The following is a 20,012-nucleotide window of genomic DNA, read 5'->3' on the forward strand; positions in this document are numbered from 1 at the left end:
TGCCCTTCAACAGATGAATGGATAAAGAAGATGTGGTCCATATATACAATGGAATATTACTCAGCCATCAGAAAGGATGAATACCCAACTTTTACATCAACATGGATGGGACTGGAGGAGATTATGCTAAGTGAAATAAGTCAAGCAGAGAAAGTCAATTATCATATGGTTTCACTTATTTGTGGAACATAAGGAATAGAGTGGAGGACATTAGGAGAAGGAAGGGGAAAAAGAGGGGGCGGGAATTGGAGGGAGAGATGAACCATGAAAGACTATGGACTCTGAGAAACAAACAGGGTTTTAGAGGGGAGGGGGGGATTGGTTAGCCCGGTGATGGGTATTAAGGAGGGCTCGTACTGCAAGGAGCACTGGGTGTTATACGGAAACATGGATTGTGGATCACCACATCAAAAACTAATGATGTATTGTGTGGTGACTAACATAACATAATAAAATTTAAAAAAATAAAAAAAATAAAGGAGAGGTAGCTAAAAAAAAAAGTTGATTTCAACCTTCATAGATGACTTTGAGGGTCTAAGACTTCAGTGGAAGAAGTAACTACAGATGTCCTTGAAATAGCAAAAGAACTAGAATTAAAAGTGGAGCCTGAAGATGTGACTGAATTGTGGCAAGCTTGCGGTAAAACTTTAAGGAATGAGGAGCTGCTTCTTATGGATGAGCAAAGAAAGTGGTTGGTTTCTTGTTTCTTGAGATGGAATCTACTCCTGGTGAAGATGCTGTGAAGATTGTTGAGATGCCAACAGAAAACTTAGAATATTACATAAACTTAATTGATAAAGTAGCAGTGGGTTTTAAGAGGATTGACTCCAATTTTGAAAGAAGTTCTACTGTGGGTAAAATGCTATCAAACAGCATCACATGTTACAGAGAAACCATTCATGAAAGGAAAAGTCAATCAATGAGGCAAATTGTTATCTTCTTTTAAGAAATGTCACATCCACCACAGCCTTCAACAGCCATCAGCCAGATCAGTCAGCAGTCATCAACATCAAGGCAAAACACTCCATCAGCAAAAAGATGACAACTCACTGAAAGCTCAGATGATGGTTTTCAATCTTTAGGAATAACGTATTTTTTAATAAAGGTATGCACATTGGTTTTTAGATGTAATGCTACTGTACACTTAATAGTCTACAACATAGTGTAAACATAACTTTTATGTGCGCTGGGAAACCAAACAAGTTCATTTGGACTCTTATTGCAATATTCACTTTATTGTGTTGATATGGAACTGAACCTGCATTATCTCCAAGGTATGCCTGTAGTTAGGAATTTCCTTTATATTAACAAAATAGATTGTGTTATAAAAAATTAAGTGACATTGTTGTGATGAGCACTGGCTATTGTATGTATGTGTTGAATCACTACATTGTATACTTGAAATCAATATTATGTTGTTTGTTAACTACCTGGAATTTAAATAAAAATTTAAATAAATAAACAAATAAATAATAAAAAAAGTGTCAAAGAAATATTCTTAAAATGTTTGTTTAAAAAATTAAAAAAAGATCTAATCCCTGAGCATCTGCCATTCTTCTAAACACTGTTCTAAACATATTATGTATATTATCTGCCCAAGACCACTGTAAAGTGGATTTTTTTTTCACTGCTTTACAGATGAAGAGTTTCTTGAATTTCAAAAATCTTCATTTTGAATGCCCTGCCATCAAAAAGCAAGATCTTGGAACATAATAATAAAATAAAACCAACACAGTATACTGCTTCCAGTTTCTATTTGTTAATTCTGCATTAAAAAACCTGATAAATAATGATAAATAAGAGTATTATGCTAATTAGAAAAAAAATTCTTAAAAATATCTTATTTTAGTATCTTTAAAAATATTGTTTGGGGGGCGCCTGGGTGGCTCAGTCGCCTTCGGCTCAGGTCATGATCTCAGGGTCCTGGGATCAAGCCCCACATCAGGTTCTCTGCTCCGTGGGAAGCCTGCTTCTCCCTCTCCCACTCCCGCTGCTTGTGTTCCCTCTCTCGCTGTGTCTCTCTCTGTCAAATAAATAAAATCTTTAAAAAAATATATATATTGTTTGAATTTTTTCTGCTAAATAATATTATTTGGCTGCATAGACATTTTTCATAGGTAAAAAGTATGAGATAAAAGATGTATGAAAATATACCTTGTTTTCTAAAAGAAAGACAAAAAGTCCAGGCAGTGGATAATCTCAACACTGTTTAAACCTTGTTTCTCCATAATATGGTCATTGTGTGGTTTAAAATACATGTAACCCATTTGGATTCTAAGAAATTACCATGATCACCTATTATTTTTCTGCCCAATTTTTGTACCGACATATTCTAAGGAGTGTTTTACACAGGATGATTCAGAACATGATAACAGGAAATGAAGATGTTCGTGTGTGTATTGATTATTAACATTCTGTTTTTATGTAAGCTCACCTCTGCCATGATCTAGTTCTGTGTTTCAAGGAAGTTCTTAATTCTCTGAATGACTGAAAAAATAATCTTGGTCTTCAATTTTTATGTCATAAGATGATGACAATATATATACTATTGTGTGTACGTGTTACTGCAAAGTTTAGCAGTAATGTTTATAATAGAAAATATTATTATGTAGATGAAAGATGATAAGTCAGAAAATACAAATTCAAGGAACTGTAGAGGCCAGGTGAGTGATTTAAATTAATAAACTAGAACTAGATATTCAAAATCTATAAAGAACTCATCAAACTCAACACCCCAAAACAAATAATCCAGTTAAGAAAAGGGCAGAAGATATGAATAGACACTTTTCCGAAGAAAACATCCAGATGGCTAACAGACACATGAACAGATGGTCAATATTACTCATCATCAGGGAATACAAATCAAAGCCACAATGAGATACCACCACACACCTGTCAGAATGGCTAAAATTAACAAAACAGGAAACAACAGATGTTGGCGAAGAGGTGGAGAAAGGGGAACTCTTTTGCATGGTTGGTGGGAATGCAAACTGGTGCAGCCACTGTGGAAAACAGCATGGAGGTTCCTCAAAATGTTAAAAAAAGAACTACTCTACAACCCAGCAATTGTACTACTAGTTATTTATCCAAAAGATAAAAAAATACTGATTTGAAGGGGTACATGCACCCTGATGTTTATAGCAGCATTATCAACAATAGCCAAACTGTGGAGAGAGCCCAAATGTCCACAGACTGATGAATGGATAAAGAAGATATGGTATATATACAATGGGATATTGCTCAGCCATCAAAAAGAATGAAATCTTGCCATTTGCAACAATGTGGGTGGAGCTAGAGAGTATTACACTAAATGAAAAAAGTCAGAGAAAGACAATCACCATATGATTTTACTCATGTGTAGAATTTAAGAAACAAAACAAATGAACATATGGGAAGGGGGGGAAAGAAGAGAAAAAAAGAGGGAAACAAACCATAAGAGAATCTTAATGGGTTAAGAATTCTAGATTGAGAAAACAGCTAGCAGAAAGGTCTCAGGTGGTAGCTCACTTACAGAGCCCAAGGAACAACAAAGAGGTCAACAGGACAAGAGCAGGAAGTATATGGGGAATATAAAACATGAGGCCAGAGAAGCATCAGGGGGCCTGATGAAGTAAGTTATTTTAGGTAATTATAATGATTTTGGATTTTAATCTGGGAGTGACAAGAAATCAATGGAAAAATTTATGGTAATAGAGTGAAATACTATGAATTGCATTTAAGAGCATCACCCTGACTTGTCCTTTAAAAATAACCTGAAGGGAAGAATCAGTGAGACAGTTTGGAAGGCTATTTCTATAATTCAGGTAAGCTCTAACGGTGACTTGACCATGGTGGTAACAATGGAGGTAGTGAAAGTGTCAGATTCTGGAAACCATTTGAAAATAGAGCCAAAGGGGATACCCAGTAGGTTAAGCGCCCAACTCTTGGTTTCAGCTCACATCATGATCTCAGGGTCAGGAGATCGAGCCCCATGTTAGGCTCTGAGCTCAGCAAGGAGTCTCCTTGAGTTTCTCTCCCTCTCCCTCTACCCCTCCCCCCATCTAAAATAAATAAGTAAATCTTTAAAAAACAAAGAAGAAAAAGAAAATAAAGCCAAAGGAATCTGCTAGTGGATCAAATGGGGGTGTGAAAAAAAAGAGAATGCGGGGCGCCTGGGTGGCTCAGTCGTTAAGCGTCTGCCTTCGGCTCAGGTCATGATACCAGGGTCCTGGGATCGAGCCCCGCATCGGGCTTCCCGCTCGGCGGGAGGCCTGCTTCTCCCTCTCCCACTCCCCCTGCTTGTGTTCCCTCTCTCGCTGTCTCTCTCTCTGTCAAATAAATAAATAAAATCTTTAAAAAAAAAAAAGGAGAATGGAGTCAAAGATGACTAGTAGTTTTGGCCTGAGCATTGACAGAAAGACAATTTTTTATTATATTCAAATAATCTCATGGAAAGAATTAAAATATTCCATCTAAATAAATAATGCTAAGATATCTATTTATTTATTTGACAAAGAGAGACACAACGAGAGAGGGAACACAAGCAGGAGGAGTGGGAGAGGGAGAAGCAGGCTTCCTGCGGAGCAGGGAGCCTGATGCGGAACTCGATCCCAGGACCCTGGGATCATGACCTGAGCCGAAGGCAGACGCTTAACGACTGAGCCACCCAGGTGCCCCTAAGATATCTGTTCTTATCTAATAATTTGTTAGAGTTAATCAATTATATGTTATATTGTTCATAAACCTGGATCGTTATACAAATCCATACTATTTGTTATTTTATTTTCCTTCTCTCACTCCTGACTGTGTTTTGGAAGTTATTAAACAGTTTCTCAAATATTACTAAGGGAAAAGGTTTTTAGGATCAGCTCTATCTCTAAATAGCTGTAGTATCCTGAGAAAATAATGCAAATTCTCAGGTCCTAAGAGTCCTCGTCTGTAATTATATTTAAAACAACATATGAATGATATCTAGAGTCTCTTCCAGTTCTTACTTTCTGAACATTTTTGGTCCCTTTATTGTACCCTTATCCTGTTTTATTTTTTAATCTATTTTGTTTCTTCAGGATGTTATTCACATGGTTTCAGCTATTTATCTTTATGCCTCATCCAAATCTCATGCTTGCATATTTCAGATTCATCACCCAATATAGGAAAGAACTTTAGCTGAACAAATTCTGTTTATGACAAATAGTCCTAAAACATCTTACATCTTGCTTTTGTTTTGTTTTGTTTTGTGTTTAAGCAGGCTCCATGCCCAACATGGGGCTTGAACTCATAACCCTGAGATCAAGAATTGCATAGTCTATAGGCTGAGCCAGCCAGGTGCCCCACATCTTACTTTGATTGTATCTTGCTCTTCGGCCAGGGTTGTCACATAAAATTTCAGTGGATGAAATTCTCATTTTACTTTTTGTAATTGGTAACTGTTAAGTTATGTTTTGGGAAAGCTTGACTTGCCCACACGATGCTTTGTTCCTTACTTGTTATTGTGTTCTGATGCTTACCGGCTGGTGGCACCAGGTGTTATCTTAAATCTCTGGCTTTTCCACTTTTCCTTGGACAAGCCTCTTTCTCTAGTGTATTTTTAGTGATTTCCTTTATCACTTGCCTATTTTTCTGGCCCAACTGAGTCCATAACTATACTGACTACTATAATTCAAAATTGGTGAGGGAGAGTTACAAGGAAATCCTGTAATTATTGCACAATATATCCAGCATATTGCTAAGAAAATAAAAAGGAAATGTTGAGTGAGTATGGCATGTTTGTTTTTCTTAGGAATTACACTTTTTTGCCAGTGGCCTTGGCGACTGAGGGCTAATACGTAAGAACACCCTGGGCAGCCAATGTCTTTTCTACTTGGACCTATGATACTGGGGTCATTTCATCATTTCTTTTTACAGCTTCCTCCTGGTTCAATATGAACATAGTTTTAGAATGGATATTAGCTAAATAATTCAAATATACAGTAGATATTGACTTAAGTTTTCTAAGCTATATAAAAGATATACGACAATCAGGAGTGTTCCCATCCCTCATACGTGTAGCATGATATGAATGCAAGTTATATTATCGTTATGCTAATACTCTCCTTCTTTACTTGTGAAGGGCATCTATCTGTGCTTAAGTCCTGAATATATCTACTATCTATTAATGATAAAAAAGAACATTGTAAAAATTAGTGTTATACACAATTAGATAATTACATTATGAACAGCAACCACTAAAGAGGCAAAGAAATTTGAAGACTGCTTTTGTAAGTAGGTACATATTAAGTACTTTTGAGGCCTGCTTCAGACTTTATTGTAGTACTTCCGGCAAATTCTCTTCTCTGCACTTCAGTTTCCTTTCTTCCTTCCATCTTCTGTTCTTCCACAAGCATTGGCTGATAAACATTGACTTACTGCAAAAGATATGGGCCCACACCTGAGCAGTCCCATTTTAATAAATGTGTACTGTTAGCATTCGTTCTCTAGAAGTAGTTACTCTCTAAATGTTACCCTCCATCCTAAAACCCTTCAAAAATTTCCATTGTCTACAGAATAGAATTCATTTTCTTTAGGAGCCCAGGATGCTTTGCCCTTCCTTATGGGACCTCTTCCTCTTTCTCTGTTCTCATCTCCATCTATTGTCTTCCTTGTACTTCATTTCCCAGATTCACTACTTGATTAATTTGTAGTTACTCATTTCTCACATCCAAGGCCCCATTCTTCCTTTCCTTTTAGCCTAAAACTTTCTTCCATCCTCAGGTCAAATTCCTCTTCATCTGGCTTCAAGATTCTGCTCAGGATTCACAGCTCCATCCTTTTTCCTTCTCCCATCCATCAGCTAAAATGAACTAGGTATTTCCTTTGTGTCTATTATATCTTATGATAGCTTTATTTAAATATTTATTACATTTCACAATGAGTGCGTTTCCATATTTGTTTTCCCATGAAGGCTCTGATCTCCTTCACGACAAGAATTACACCTTTTTATTTACTGTTGCATTCTTGGAAACTAGCAAAATGCCTGGCAAAACATAGACATTTAATATGGAATACATTTCATTCTTTACCTTCAGCAACCACATGTCCACCTATCTTCAGCATTCTGCATGCATGACTATCCTCTGGATGTACTCATCACTCAGAAATTCTCCTCTAGAAATGTTGAAATTCCCATCTGGTCAAAAGCTCTTGCCTGTACTTCTAGAGATTGCTTACTCTCATTTGGCCTGGTTTTTGCCTTTTTTCCTACTTCTAGTCATTCAAACCCTTTTTAGTGTTCTGGTTTATTACTCAACTACTAATCTCTCTGACTTCCTAGCTCAACCAGTACTTCATGGTTAGTCATTTCAGACCAAACACAGTCAACCCCTCTCCCCACCCTGACAATTCTCTCGACCTATTGATATTATATTGCAACCATCTTGCCATACATCTACTTGGGTAAAGAAAACAATTTGGTATCTAATCTCATTTGGGTATTACTGCTATAGATACTTCTATTCATTTTTAATTTTCACATTAACCAGAATTTTCTTCTTTTTTAAATATCCCAAGCCCATAACTTTACCTCACTGTCAGTTGAGAACCCTCATCCTCCACCTCACTGGAAAATTAAGATCATTTAATTTCAAGTTCTCTGCCATGTATTTCAAAATATGTATTATATTGACTCATCTTCTCCTCCTCTTCTGCTGTCTCAGGAAAACTGGTACATTTTGTACAGGCCTAATTCTTTTGGCTATGACCCCAATCCTACTGGAATTTGCTTCATCAATTTATTTCCACACCTTTGGTGGTTTTCAGCTTCCTCACCATTGGCTTCTTTATTTTATTTATTTTTTAAAAGATTTTTATTTATTTATTTAGCAGAGATAGAGAGAGAGCACAGGTAGGCAGAGGGAGAGGGAGAAGCAGGCTCTCCGCTGAGCAAGGAGCCTGATGCGGGGCTCGATTCCAGGACCCTGGGATCATGACCTGAGCCGAAGGCAGATGCTTAACCAACTGAGCCACCCAGATGCCCCTGACCGCTTTATTTTGAGCCACAAATCTCTATCCTAAAATTACCTTCCTGTGATTCTGGTTGTCCCTATTGTTATAGATACCCTTCCATGGGTGTCCTTACTTCCTCTCCTAAAATCTAAGAAGAGTAGTGTTGCTTTTAATTCCCCCCCACATTACTTGCTTCTTAACCACTTGTAGTGGTTAATGACTCCTGTGTCCAAAAACCCCCTCCTTGTTTCCACCTTTGTCCCCATCTGTGTTGCATTTTCACTCTTAACTCCACTTGTTTCTTCTAGTTATTTCCTCCCATGACTTCCATGACCTTCTATTCTCTTTTCCTTGATACTTTGTATTTTTCTTATTTCCTTTTGCTCTATCAGTCCCAAATAACAAGAAACACTTGAGTTCTATTCTTAGACAATTTATTTTTTCACTTGCACACTTTCCCTAGGGAAGTTCATTTATTCCTTTGTCTGGAAAAAAAAATTCTACAGTTGTACTTATGACTTCTTTGAGCATCACATTTAACTGACAATACCTTCTGGACACCTTCAAACTTACTATGTTCAAGGTTTAACAGTCTCTAATTTCAGCCTGGTTTCTTATCTTGGTTTACAATATGACCAAATTTTCAGTCACATAGGCATATGTTATTCATTAATTTTCCTGATGTCTCACGTTTCTTATATTTTAATGACACATTTGTTTTCTCATTGCCGAAGAAGCCCAGTACCATCTTTCTAGCTGATGTCATTATGATGTCTGTCTTCGACTATTGTAATAACATGTTAATCACGTGTTACTATAATAACCTCCTTTACTAGGTTACCCGGAGATATTGTCATAAAGTCATAAAATTCAAGAAATTTCACAATCCTCCCTTCTTTCAAATCTCTAATATCTTCCCTTATTTCCAGTGAATTATGTCACCCTGAATCATTGAAATTCAAAGACATTAAGATCTGACTCCTGTGTATCCTGAAGTACAGAACCCATCAAACCTGGTATTTTTCTCTTCAAGCTCCTGTCTTTCCTTCAGCCAAAACACTTTATTCACATTTAGTCATCTTTTAAAATTCTACTTATTTTTTTAAGATTTAACCAAAATAGCAGCTCTTTAATGACCAGTTCCCCTGCCCACACTCAGCACCAATGCCCCATTCCTCCAATTCAGGCATAATTAAATTCTACACATTTAAGCACAAATGCTACATGGAGAGCTAAATTTTCTAACAGAATTTATAAAGGGAGTTAAAACATGGACACTGCATACGATCAAACAGAAATACATGTAGTCAGACATATCTAGTTTTAAATGGCATCTTTGCCATTAACAAACTATGATTTTTGGGCAAGTTACTCAATCTCTTGTTGTCTCAATTTCTTCAACCAAAATATGGAGAGGACAGCTACCTCATGATGTTTTTGTAAAGATTATACAAGATAATCTCTATAAAATGCACAGTGCCTGGAATAGGGGTGATACTAAGTATAAAAAATAAAGGTTATTATTATGCCTAAGATAGAAAAAGGTAATCAGTACTTACCAGGTAAATAAGTCTCCATGACATTTTGCAAAATTTTGGTGGCAGATTCACCAAGGATTTTAAATATCCCAGCTATCCAGGTAGAGTCTTTTTCTGTGATGTTTCATTACAGAGGAAGGTTTATTCCTCTTGTGTACAGAATATTGGTTTGAAGTGAATGATTTATTTTTTCCCAATCAAGTGGTCCTGGGAGCTAAGCAGTTTGCCTTACATGACTAAACTACCATCATGGACTTGTTATCTTGTCAGTTCCTCCACTGCAGCATAAAACACTAACAACTGCTCAGGTTAGCATGAAATTGTGCCCTTTGTGAAGCCCCTGTGTATCTCTGATGTTCATATAGAATTCCCCCCACAATTAAGATCTTGAGGACCCACCAAGTGCTAAAGAGACTTAATTGCATTCACAATGAGTTGGGGATTGAGCCAGAGTCTCAATGTCTTCCAGTCATTGTTTTAGTTATTAGAAAATTACATTTCCTGAACAGATTTCCTTTATTGGTTTGTGAATTGCTCCCTTGTTAAACTGCTCCCCAGAATTTCTGGGGACAGATAATAGGCAGAAATCATATTCTAATCATGTGGACTTCTTGGAATTAAAGCTCACTATTGATTTTATCTCAAACCGCAAAATTAGCATACCACCAAATACAGTATATAAACCACCACAAAAGCAGACAGACCATCATCCACTTGGCTTCCCCTTCACTTCCTGTCCTCCACCTTGGAAAACAGGTAAGAATTTCAGATTTAAATCTGATGTATTCTCTCTTCACCTTTATTTCAAACTAGGCTGAGATATATGAAGAAAATAATTGCTTAAAATATAGTCTTTGAAATAAGGGTATTTAAAGTAGTGCTGACACTATTTTCAAAATTTAGGTTAAAAAAATAGAAATGTCTATAGAGATCTGGTAAAAATTATGACTGCATGAGCTTTATGAGTCTAAAAAATGTAGTAACAATGATTACTATTGTTTTAGTACAAGGCCAGTTAACAGGCTATATTAAAAAATCTATTTCTTGAATTAATAAGTCTTCCAATTTGGTTAAACATACAGCAACAATAAAAGAAGATATATTTAAATTATTTTTTGGGAATATGAATAATTAATGGGAAACCTTTATCCCACAGTAGTTTTAGAGGGAACACTGAGTCAAGATATGGCAGGACATGTTTGGGGATGTGCACTACTTGAAATGTTCATAAATATTTTTTCAGAAGTATGTATTCATTAAACTTCCTTAGTGTCTCCAACATCCCACTTTATCAATTGGTTTATAATAGTTCAAAATATTATTAAAATAGACATATGAAATACAGAATTAAGTTAAAAAATATTTTACTTTGTAAGAAAATTCTAGATGGGACAGAGATGACTTGGAAGCAAAAGCAAAGGAAAGAGAAGATTTGAAAGAAAGAGTACTTTAGAATCCATTGGTCAAAATGAAGTTCTGGTTAAAAAATTGGTATATAAAATGCTAATTATAAAATATAGAAAATGAGATGAGATCTTTCCTACACATAATGACCCCTAATAGGATACTATATTCCTTTTTTTTTTTTTTTTGAGTCCTGACAATAAGAAATTATTTGGAAACTTATGGAGCTCTTAAGCAAAGCAAAATTAAGATTTATATAGTATCCATGAAAAAGATCTAGAAAAAAATGTCTTTTCCTGAAGAAAGAGCATAATCTTCAGGCTTCAAATATTGGAAAGGATATTTTGCCGATTGATTAGGGACTTTTTTCATGAAATGTTTTTAGTTCAGAAATTTAGTTTAAATATCTGAGACTGAAGATTGCATGCTAAGTGATATTAGTGGCACAAACATTATTTTGTATAAGAAACTATAGAAATGCTACAAAATCAAGCATTTAGTACATTTTGGTTATATAGGTTAACATGTATATTAGGTTATACTACAAAAAGAAGTAGCCTGGAGTGGGGATTGGGCAAGAGGATAAGTGGAGGAAATAAAGGAAATGCTCCAATGAAAATCTCAGTCTAATTGGAAATAATGAGAAATAATTAAAAAACCAATATTCATGGAAACAATTTGGTTTAGTAAAAAAAAAAAAGATAAAAAGATAATATGATCTTCTTTGTATACATTTTCTTTGATCAGTCTCTTCCAGATAGAACTGAGGCTCTATCAGGGCTGAGACCTTAAAATTTTGTTTGCTGCTATCATCCCAGCACCTAGACAGTGTCTGGCAATAAAAGGTGTTAGATAAATATTTTTGAACAAATGAATCGATTAATAAATGTTTCTGTAAATACCTTGAACTTTTTTTGGTCTTTCACAAAAACTCAACCATAGTGCTGTAAATGAGATAAAAAAGAATGAGATAGGGTAGAGGTGATGGCTGAAAAAATCTGAATGGTTGGCCATGAGGTAAGAAAATGATATGTAAGTAAGGATCCATAGTAGACTTTGACCCTGCCTATATGATAAAGCGTCTATTAGTATTTTTTCTAAAATGCAGTTATTTTTATTATGTATTATCTTTAGTTTCTTTAAAAGGAAAGCAATCTTAGCTAAATAAGAAAATAGATTGGCCAATATATTACCATTCTTTCATTTCCCCATTGACAAGACTTGATAGCCATGAAGATCCTAATCCTTGCCTGCCTGGTGGCTCTCGCTCTTGCAAGAGAGGTAAGCAAATGTCTAAATAATTAAGGTATAATAGAATATCTGCCTGTGTTAGAGAAGAACATCAGCAACATTGTTAAAGTACAAATAAAGCAGAATTTCAACAGATTCATTTGCACTTCCTAGAAAGTCATTTACATTCATCCACTATTTCAACAGTGTGCAGTAGGGGCATAAATCTGGGTCAAATGTTTTCTATACCACTGTGCCACCAGTTCCTAAAGGAAAAGGAAATGGACAGATAAGCAAACAGACAAAACAAAAAGAGACAGATATAAAAATGACAATAATAATATTGCACAGATATGATTGCATGCATGTGCAACCTAGATAAATATATCTTATTCCAATGACAAAATATATGTATCTCTTAACCTCACGGCGCTGGGCCCAATTCTACCTGTGTCTACCCAAAGACATTGAATAATTATAATCATAAATATATTTGTAATACTAATAAACTGCTTAAAACAAAGTAAAATAACTGTTACCCATCAAAAACTGTATATTCACGTAAGATAAAAATATATCAATAAAGTTACTAAATATAAAAGACATAAAAAAACTACCTTTCGAGACTCTCAATAATCATTTTTATTTCTTAAATTTGTGAAATAGCTCTGCATAAGAAGATAAAAATTAAACAGGAAAAATGTTTAATAATGAGTTACCTATGGAAACCAAAATGGTGTTTGTTTTTTTATTTTCCTGTTACAGAAAGAAGAACTCACTGTATCCACTGAGGTAAGATGTTTTTATTCACAAAAAAAATTTTTAGCCACAAAATATTAACATTCTGCAATGATCTAGGAAAAGGCCATTGTTGATTGTTTTATTTTTTTGTTTTTTCTTTTACAGACTGTGGAAAGCCTTTCAAGCAGTGAGGTAAAGACAACATTTTCAGAGGCAATTTCCCAGTTTTGGAACAGTAAAATGCTGTGTTATCTTTCTATTGTGTTTCATTAGGACAGTTAGGTCAAAGCAGCTCTGTTCTGACATAAGTTTTGATGTAAATTTCTATTATTTTTTTCCCATTGCATATGCGTAAGGACAGAATAAGTATCTGGAGATACTATTCTAGCGCTTCCTAAGTGGGCTCGCTACTTGAAATTGTGTCATCGTGACCCCCTCTTTTTTTTTTTAATGAACTGTGCAGTCCTGTTTTCTGTCTTGAGCTCTCTTTACCCTGTCCTCATTCCCTATTCTGATATTTATCAAGCGCCTTCTGTGGATCAGATATTGACTAGGAGCTGTGGCACAAACGAAAAAAGGGGTGCTGCCCAAAGTAAAGAGCAGAATATGTGAGCAGACATGTGAATGGACACATTTTGTAACTACAATAGTCACTTCAGTAAATAAGAGATGGTGAGAGGTAGTGTAGTCCTAAATCTGCCTGGGAGAATCAGGTAGGTATTTTATTTACCCTGGCACCACTCTTTTGGGATATGTCATTACCTGTTAGTTAAATTGTACATCAGTATACTTTGTCTCTCTACAAGGCTATCAGTCCCTTAAGCAAGGCATTTATTTCTTACAATTAGTTTGAAGTGTAATAAGTAACCTAAGAATGATTAAAAGAATTAAAAGATGAATTCATATTATCAATGAATATTATTCTTTTAGAATCAGATAGAGTACTAGCAGTCATTTGTTGTCCTAGGAAAGGGGCATGGTGATAGAGAGAAATCAACATCTATTAAATACCTCTTTTTGTACTATGTTCACTAATTTTCTTTTCTTATGTAACTGCATTCATTTTTCTCTTATACAACAAGCTTATGCAGAACAGTGCAACATCTAAGCTTCAGCAATTATCCTGAGTTTTTAATATTATCAAACAAGGTGTGCACATTAACCTATTACATGCCTTCATTTTCTGATTTGTATTGACAAAGAAGAAACATTCATAAAACTAAAACTAATTTTATTTTTATTTTTCTGAAGGAATCTATTACACACATCAACAAGGTAATAGTTTCATATTTACATGTACTTATTTTCAAAATTTCCTACACTTAATTTTTATAGGTGGTAACATTTCCTTATATGTGATTTGGTTTTTAGCAGAAATTTGAGAATTTCAAGCATGAGGAACAGCAGCAAAAAGAGGTAATTTATTCATGATAAGTATATTTCTAAAATTATTATGGAATATAATACATACAAAATGTGTATGTGTTCACTCTAAAGGATGATAATAAAATAAATGCCAGTGAAGAAATTAAGTTTTGACACAGTCAAAATATTTTGAAGACACAAATGCATCTTTCAAACTCACAATCAATTTACAGAGTTTAGAATCAAAACCGAAGAATAATTCTTGATTTACTCACATTTCCAGCTGGTTCCCCTTAGTCTCAAGATGGATATTCTGATGAAAGAGAATGAAAAGGCAATACGGCACATTTATTAGCTGTGTGCCTTTGACCCCAAGTTTCTCTGTACTTAGTTTCCTTTTCTGTAAACCGAGCCTATTCCTAACCCCACAGTATTGATAAGCTGGCACACAGTGAATAGTCAATGATTTTATATAACATTTTGTAGGTTTTATATTAACATTTACAAATACATGTTCTTAAAATAATTTCCATTACACCGATGAGAGAAGTAAGGTACAGAACAATTGACAATATCACAGTTATTAAATAGTAGAGCTTGTTTAAAATTAAGGATTTTCTTCGACAACATAAAATTCTTCATTTAATTAAATTACACTTGTGGTAACATATTTATCTAATTGTAATATTTCAACTTCCCTATTTTTATCAATGAAGTTGTATTGTTCGAAACTTAAGCCAAATATTTCCTAAATCAAAATGAATTTACAAATGGATGCCTCTCGGAAGACTCAAGATAACTAACTACCTTCTCCCAAGAGAAGTAGTGCTAGAAGGTGGCTGGTGTTAAGTAACTCCTTGAATTAAGCTGTAAAGTAAGATTTAATTGTCATTAAAACAACAGCAGCCACAACAAATAAACTTTGGAGTTACCCCTCTAAGTCTTTTTAAATAGATCTTTATTATATGAACACAATTTGCTCTATTATCAAAACATTATGTTGAAAAGTCCATGAAGATCAAAGTGGACAGATACCGCTATCTAGGCGATTCAGTAAAAGGTGAAATAAGTCTTGAAATCTCCAAACACTGATTTCAGTTTGATCTGTGGACTCACCTATGAAGGGAACGAGTTAATGAGAAATCCCTCAATGAGCGTTTTACTCATTAGTCTTCACCCGACTGAAAATTATCTCTTAATCAAATCAGTCAAAGATTTTCCTTCTCTCTTTTCACTCAGTTATGGTTGTTCAAAAGACACGAGGTTAATTCATCACAAATGACTGTTATGGTTGAATCATGGACTCAAAGATTCTTTTCCTTCTTTCCAGGATGAACGCCAGAATAAAATCCACCCCCTTTCCCAACAACAGCCTCTAATCTATCCTTATGCTGATTCCATCCCTTACGCTGTCCTTCCACAGAATGTCCTGCCTCTTGCTCAGCCTGCTGTGGTGATGCCTTTCCCTCAGCCTGAAATAATGGAAGTCCCCAAAGTTAAGGAGAACATCTTTCCTAGGCGCCAAGTGATGCCCTTTCTTAAATCTCCAGTAGTGCCCTTTTTGAACAGCCAAATCCAGAATCTCCCTGGTCTTGAAAATCTGTACTTTCCTCAGCCTCAGCCTCAGCCTCAGCCTCATCCTCATCCTCTGCCTCTGCCCCTGCCCCTTCCTCTGCCTCTGCTCCAGCCCCTATTGCACCAGATCCCCCAGTCTCTTCCTCAGACTCACATGCTTACTCCTCAGCCACTGCTGTCCCTCCCACAGTCCAAAGTCCTGCCTTTTCCCCAGCAAGTGATGCCCTACCCCCAGAGGGACATGCCCCTACAAGCCTTTCTGCTGTTCCAGGAGCCTTCCCGTGAGGCCCATCCTGTGACTCAACCGATTGCCCCAGTTTACAACTCTGCTATTGTAAGTCCAAACTTACTAGCTTTGCTGTCTCACTTTTGACATGAATATGGTGATAGAGGAAGTAAGTGAGAACTCTAGAATGAAAGATTAAATGAATAATGAATGGATCTAAAATGCACTTTGTTTAGATCAGTGAATCTCAATACTAGCAACATAATAGAATAACCTGTAGAACTTTCTCTTCCTAAAATCCCAATGTCTGGGCCTACCTGCTGAGATTCTTATGTAATTGTTCTGATCTTCTATGTAGAAGATACTATTGGGAACAAATTGTTTCAGGAGATTCTGATTTAATTGATCTGTTGAGAATTTGGATAAAGAGGATTAAGGCTTATTAAAGCTGGAATTAAATTTGATAGTCTGATTGGGCTTGGAATAAAGAAGGCTTATTTTTTTCTACAATTTTGAAGTTTTCCTTGTGCATGTCTATTCTGCAGATGCCTTATTTCACATCTCATTTTTGACATGTATACATATGATGGTAAACAATTGAGATAATTATTTCATTACTCAAAGAATTCTTAGGGAAAGTGTCTTTGTGTCTTTGCCAAAATGTGAATTGTATATTTATTTATTTTGCTTTTTAATTTTTTTTTAATTTTTAAGGTTTAAGAGAATTTCAAAGCTAATGTCCCTTCCTCACTTTTGGTAAGTTTTGGGAGTTTGGAGGTTAGACTGATCATTTTAATAGATAATATCTTTTTAGATTTCATTATCCTGGATAAGTCCAAGACAGTGATAAACTTTGTCAATACACCAACTTATTTATTAATGATCAAAGTGTCATGGGTGTCTCAATGGTTGACTAACATCTACTGACCTGAAAGTGTGTATCAAATTTTAATTAAGTGCTATTGACAGATCTGCATTCAAGTGCCTGTGTTCTGATCCTTGATTATCATCATTTTTTTAAGAAAAACTAGAAATAGTTTCTCCTACTTTTATGTGAATATATTTGAGATTTTTTTAAAAGATCACTTTTCATTCTCATTTCTAACTTAGGCTTCATAACTTCAGTTGTTTTTGTCTCACTTAAAATTTACATATTATCCTTTAATTCATGACTCAAAATAAAATTAATTATTCCAGGTATAAGGTTTAAAAAGAGGAGCGAATATAGCTTTGGGATTCCTAAAATACAACTCTGTCTATGATTAGGATAGACTAGACATTTCACTAAAACAATATCAGGCGAGCTGTTATTTAATCATATAGGAATTTTTATATTCCTTCAAGGTAGGGCTCAACAGTTTGCATTTGTAACAAAATTTGTCTTGTAAATTAATCACACCAAAATTACAAATGAGGAGGGATGAATAATTATAGCCTATAACGTAACTAATTCTATATGTGCTTTATATTCTACAGAATTGACTGTGACTGGAAATGTGGCAGCTTTTCACTTGGCATCCTGATAGCAAAAATTAATAACTTTTAAATGAATCTACATAGAAAAAATGAAAGATTTTTCCTTTATTTATTTTATGTACTATATGGCATTCATCTTAATCTGAATTTGACTCATAAACTCTACATTTTCCAAATCAACAATACCATAGAAATTTAATTTTGAGTTGGAAATACCCTACACATGGGAAAAATATGTATAGTTTCTGGAATTGTGTTTGTAATTATTTAAGTATCTATTTCCTAACCAGTCATTTCAATAAATTAATCCTTTAGGCATATTTAAGTTTTTCTGTCTTTATTATAATTTCTTAAACCTGAGTTGGCCTTAAGATTATTGTCAATTTAAGATTATTGGTGTTAAAAATAGCCATGGAAGAATTGAAATCAGATAGAATGCTTTGAATTGAATGGTAAAGAATATCAAAAAGTGGAGGAAAAGATAAGGAGATCATATACTGTGTTTGCTCTAGAAAGTCTTGGTTTATACCCATTGCCCAGTTAACCTAGTACACTCTCAAATGTACCCAACATCGGTTATTAAATTTTATGGTCACTATGGAAAAAAAAAACAAAACAACTTCAAATGTGAAAGCTGATTCACAGCTCAGCAACGTGTAGCTAAGTGGTGCTGTGAAAGTCACTCAGTCCTTCAGACCTTCAATTTCCACATCTATAAAATAGGCAATTCAAAGGTTTTTTACTGAAGTTTTAATATGATAGGTGCACTGCACAGATACAGGATAATTGCTCCCTATTGCTCCCCATTACTGACCTCGCTTATACCAGAACAAGAGCCAGTATCACAATCAGAATGAACTGGGTTATGTGGTTTTGGCCAGTAATGCCCAAGAAATAAGATTTAACATGAGGCTCTGATATCCATTTTTTTTAATTGCAGAGTAATTGTTTCATTGTAATGAATAATCCCCCTACCAACTACCACACCTGTACACTCAGTCTCATCCTCTTGAGTTTACACCGTGACTCATCCTTAGCAATTATTCCATCTTTCCTGCCATCCTCAGTGATTTCCTCACCTAAGGACCAAGTGTGAGACAACTTATGCTATCTTTCCTTTTTAAAAGAAAATTCCGTCTTGTGACAGTACACTTCAAACCCCTCCCAGTCCTTTAGGCTTCTCTATGGCAACTGTTAGAGAAGAACTATCCATACTGAATATATTATGCTTTGATTAACTTGCTTCCATCAAAGTTTTATCCCTGTGGAAATCACTTTTTTCCAAGGTAACCAACAACTTTTATTTTGTTAATCTGTGTTCATTTTACCCAAACTCTCAGAGATATTTGGTAGAGTTGATCATCCCTTTTTTTTGGAAATAACATACTTCTCTTCATTTGAAATCTTAAACCCACTAAAACCCCTGGCTTCTCTCTTAATGCATTAGCCATTTCTTTGCAGTCTCCTTTCTGGCATTTCTTTTTCCAACCTTTAAGTGTTGGAGTACCCTAAGGGTTTAGCCTTACTCTGACTGGCAGTGGTTAGTTCCATGGCTTTAAGTCCATTCATGGGTTGAAAGCTTCTAAATGTGTATCTCTGAACTCATTCTTTCCTGAACTCCAAACTCACACACTCAACTTGCCTTCTTGGCCTCCACACCCAAGTATCTAATTATCATCCTAAATCTGGCATGACCAAGCATAACTCTTCATCTGGATCCAGTCTCTGAATTGCTCAAATTTAATTGGGCATATTTCTGTAAGAGAACAAGTGATAACAGTAATATAGAAGCAATAGATTTATTTGAATAAGCACTTCACCAGAAGAGAGTTTCTTAATGGCCATTAAACATATGAAAAGGTACTCAACATCATTAGTCCTCAGGAAAATGCTAATTAAAGCTACCGTACAATATTATGACACAATCACCAGAATGATTAAAATGAAAAAAAAAAATGTCTTTACCGAATATTAGCAAAAACAAACAATAGGAATGCTAAGCAATGCTGATGTAAATGTAAACTGGCAGGAGTCCCTTGGAAACCTGTGTCAGTCTTTGTCAAAAATCAACATCTGCATATCTTATGACTAGAGGTTTTACTCTTAAGAATATAGCCAACAGGGGTACCTGAGTGGCTCAGTTAGTTAAGAATCTGCCTTCAGCTAGGGTCATGAACTCAGGGTCCTGGGATGGAGCCCCAAGTCTGGCTCCCTGCTGGGTGGGGAATCTGCTTCTCCCTCTCTCCCCATTCATGCCTTCTCTCACTCTCTCTCAAATAAATAAAATCTTCAAAAAAAAGAATATAGCCAACAGAAATAGCATATGTATGTGCACTAAAAATAAGTACCCAAGTTCCTCGCAGCATTATTTTTAATACCCAAAATTAAAATCAGCACTAATGTGAATCAACAGTATTTTCTATAAATAAATTGTGATATACAATAGAGTGGAACGTTACGATGCAGTTAATATGAATGAGCTACTGCTACACATGCAC

The 20,012-nt window shown here is 35.2% G+C and overlaps 1 protein-coding gene across 2 annotated transcripts; it reads left to right on the top strand.

Annotated features, from left to right (window-relative positions):
• The first annotated feature begins 10,220 nt into the window (after nucleotides 1-10,220).
• On the top strand, nucleotides 10,221-17,955 carry CSN2 (casein beta). Of its 2 annotated transcripts, none has more exons than XM_031023732.2 (9): nucleotides 10,221-10,253; nucleotides 12,121-12,182; nucleotides 12,897-12,923; nucleotides 13,038-13,064; nucleotides 14,124-14,147; nucleotides 14,247-14,288; nucleotides 15,568-16,146; nucleotides 16,753-16,794; nucleotides 17,515-17,955. In XM_031023732.2, the coding sequence occupies exons 2-8, from the start codon at nucleotides 12,132-12,134 to the stop codon at nucleotides 16,756-16,758; spliced, it is 756 nt and encodes a 251-aa protein (XP_030879592.2). In that variant the 5' UTR covers nucleotides 10,221-10,253; nucleotides 12,121-12,131; the 3' UTR covers nucleotides 16,759-16,794; nucleotides 17,515-17,955. The 2 variants fall into 2 exon arrangements, with proteins under 2 accessions (XP_030879592.2, XP_006729400.3); XM_006729337.3 differs by having other exon boundaries at nucleotides 14,244-14,288; nucleotides 17,515-17,953.
• The last annotated feature ends 2,057 nt before the right edge of the window (nucleotides 17,956-20,012 follow it).

This window comes from Leptonychotes weddellii, chromosome 2 (assembly GCF_054177405.1).
Source record: "Leptonychotes weddellii isolate Sample4059 chromosome 2, ASM5417740v2, whole genome shotgun sequence".
In the NCBI taxonomy this organism is placed as follows: domain Eukaryota; kingdom Metazoa; phylum Chordata; class Mammalia; order Carnivora; family Phocidae; genus Leptonychotes; species Leptonychotes weddellii.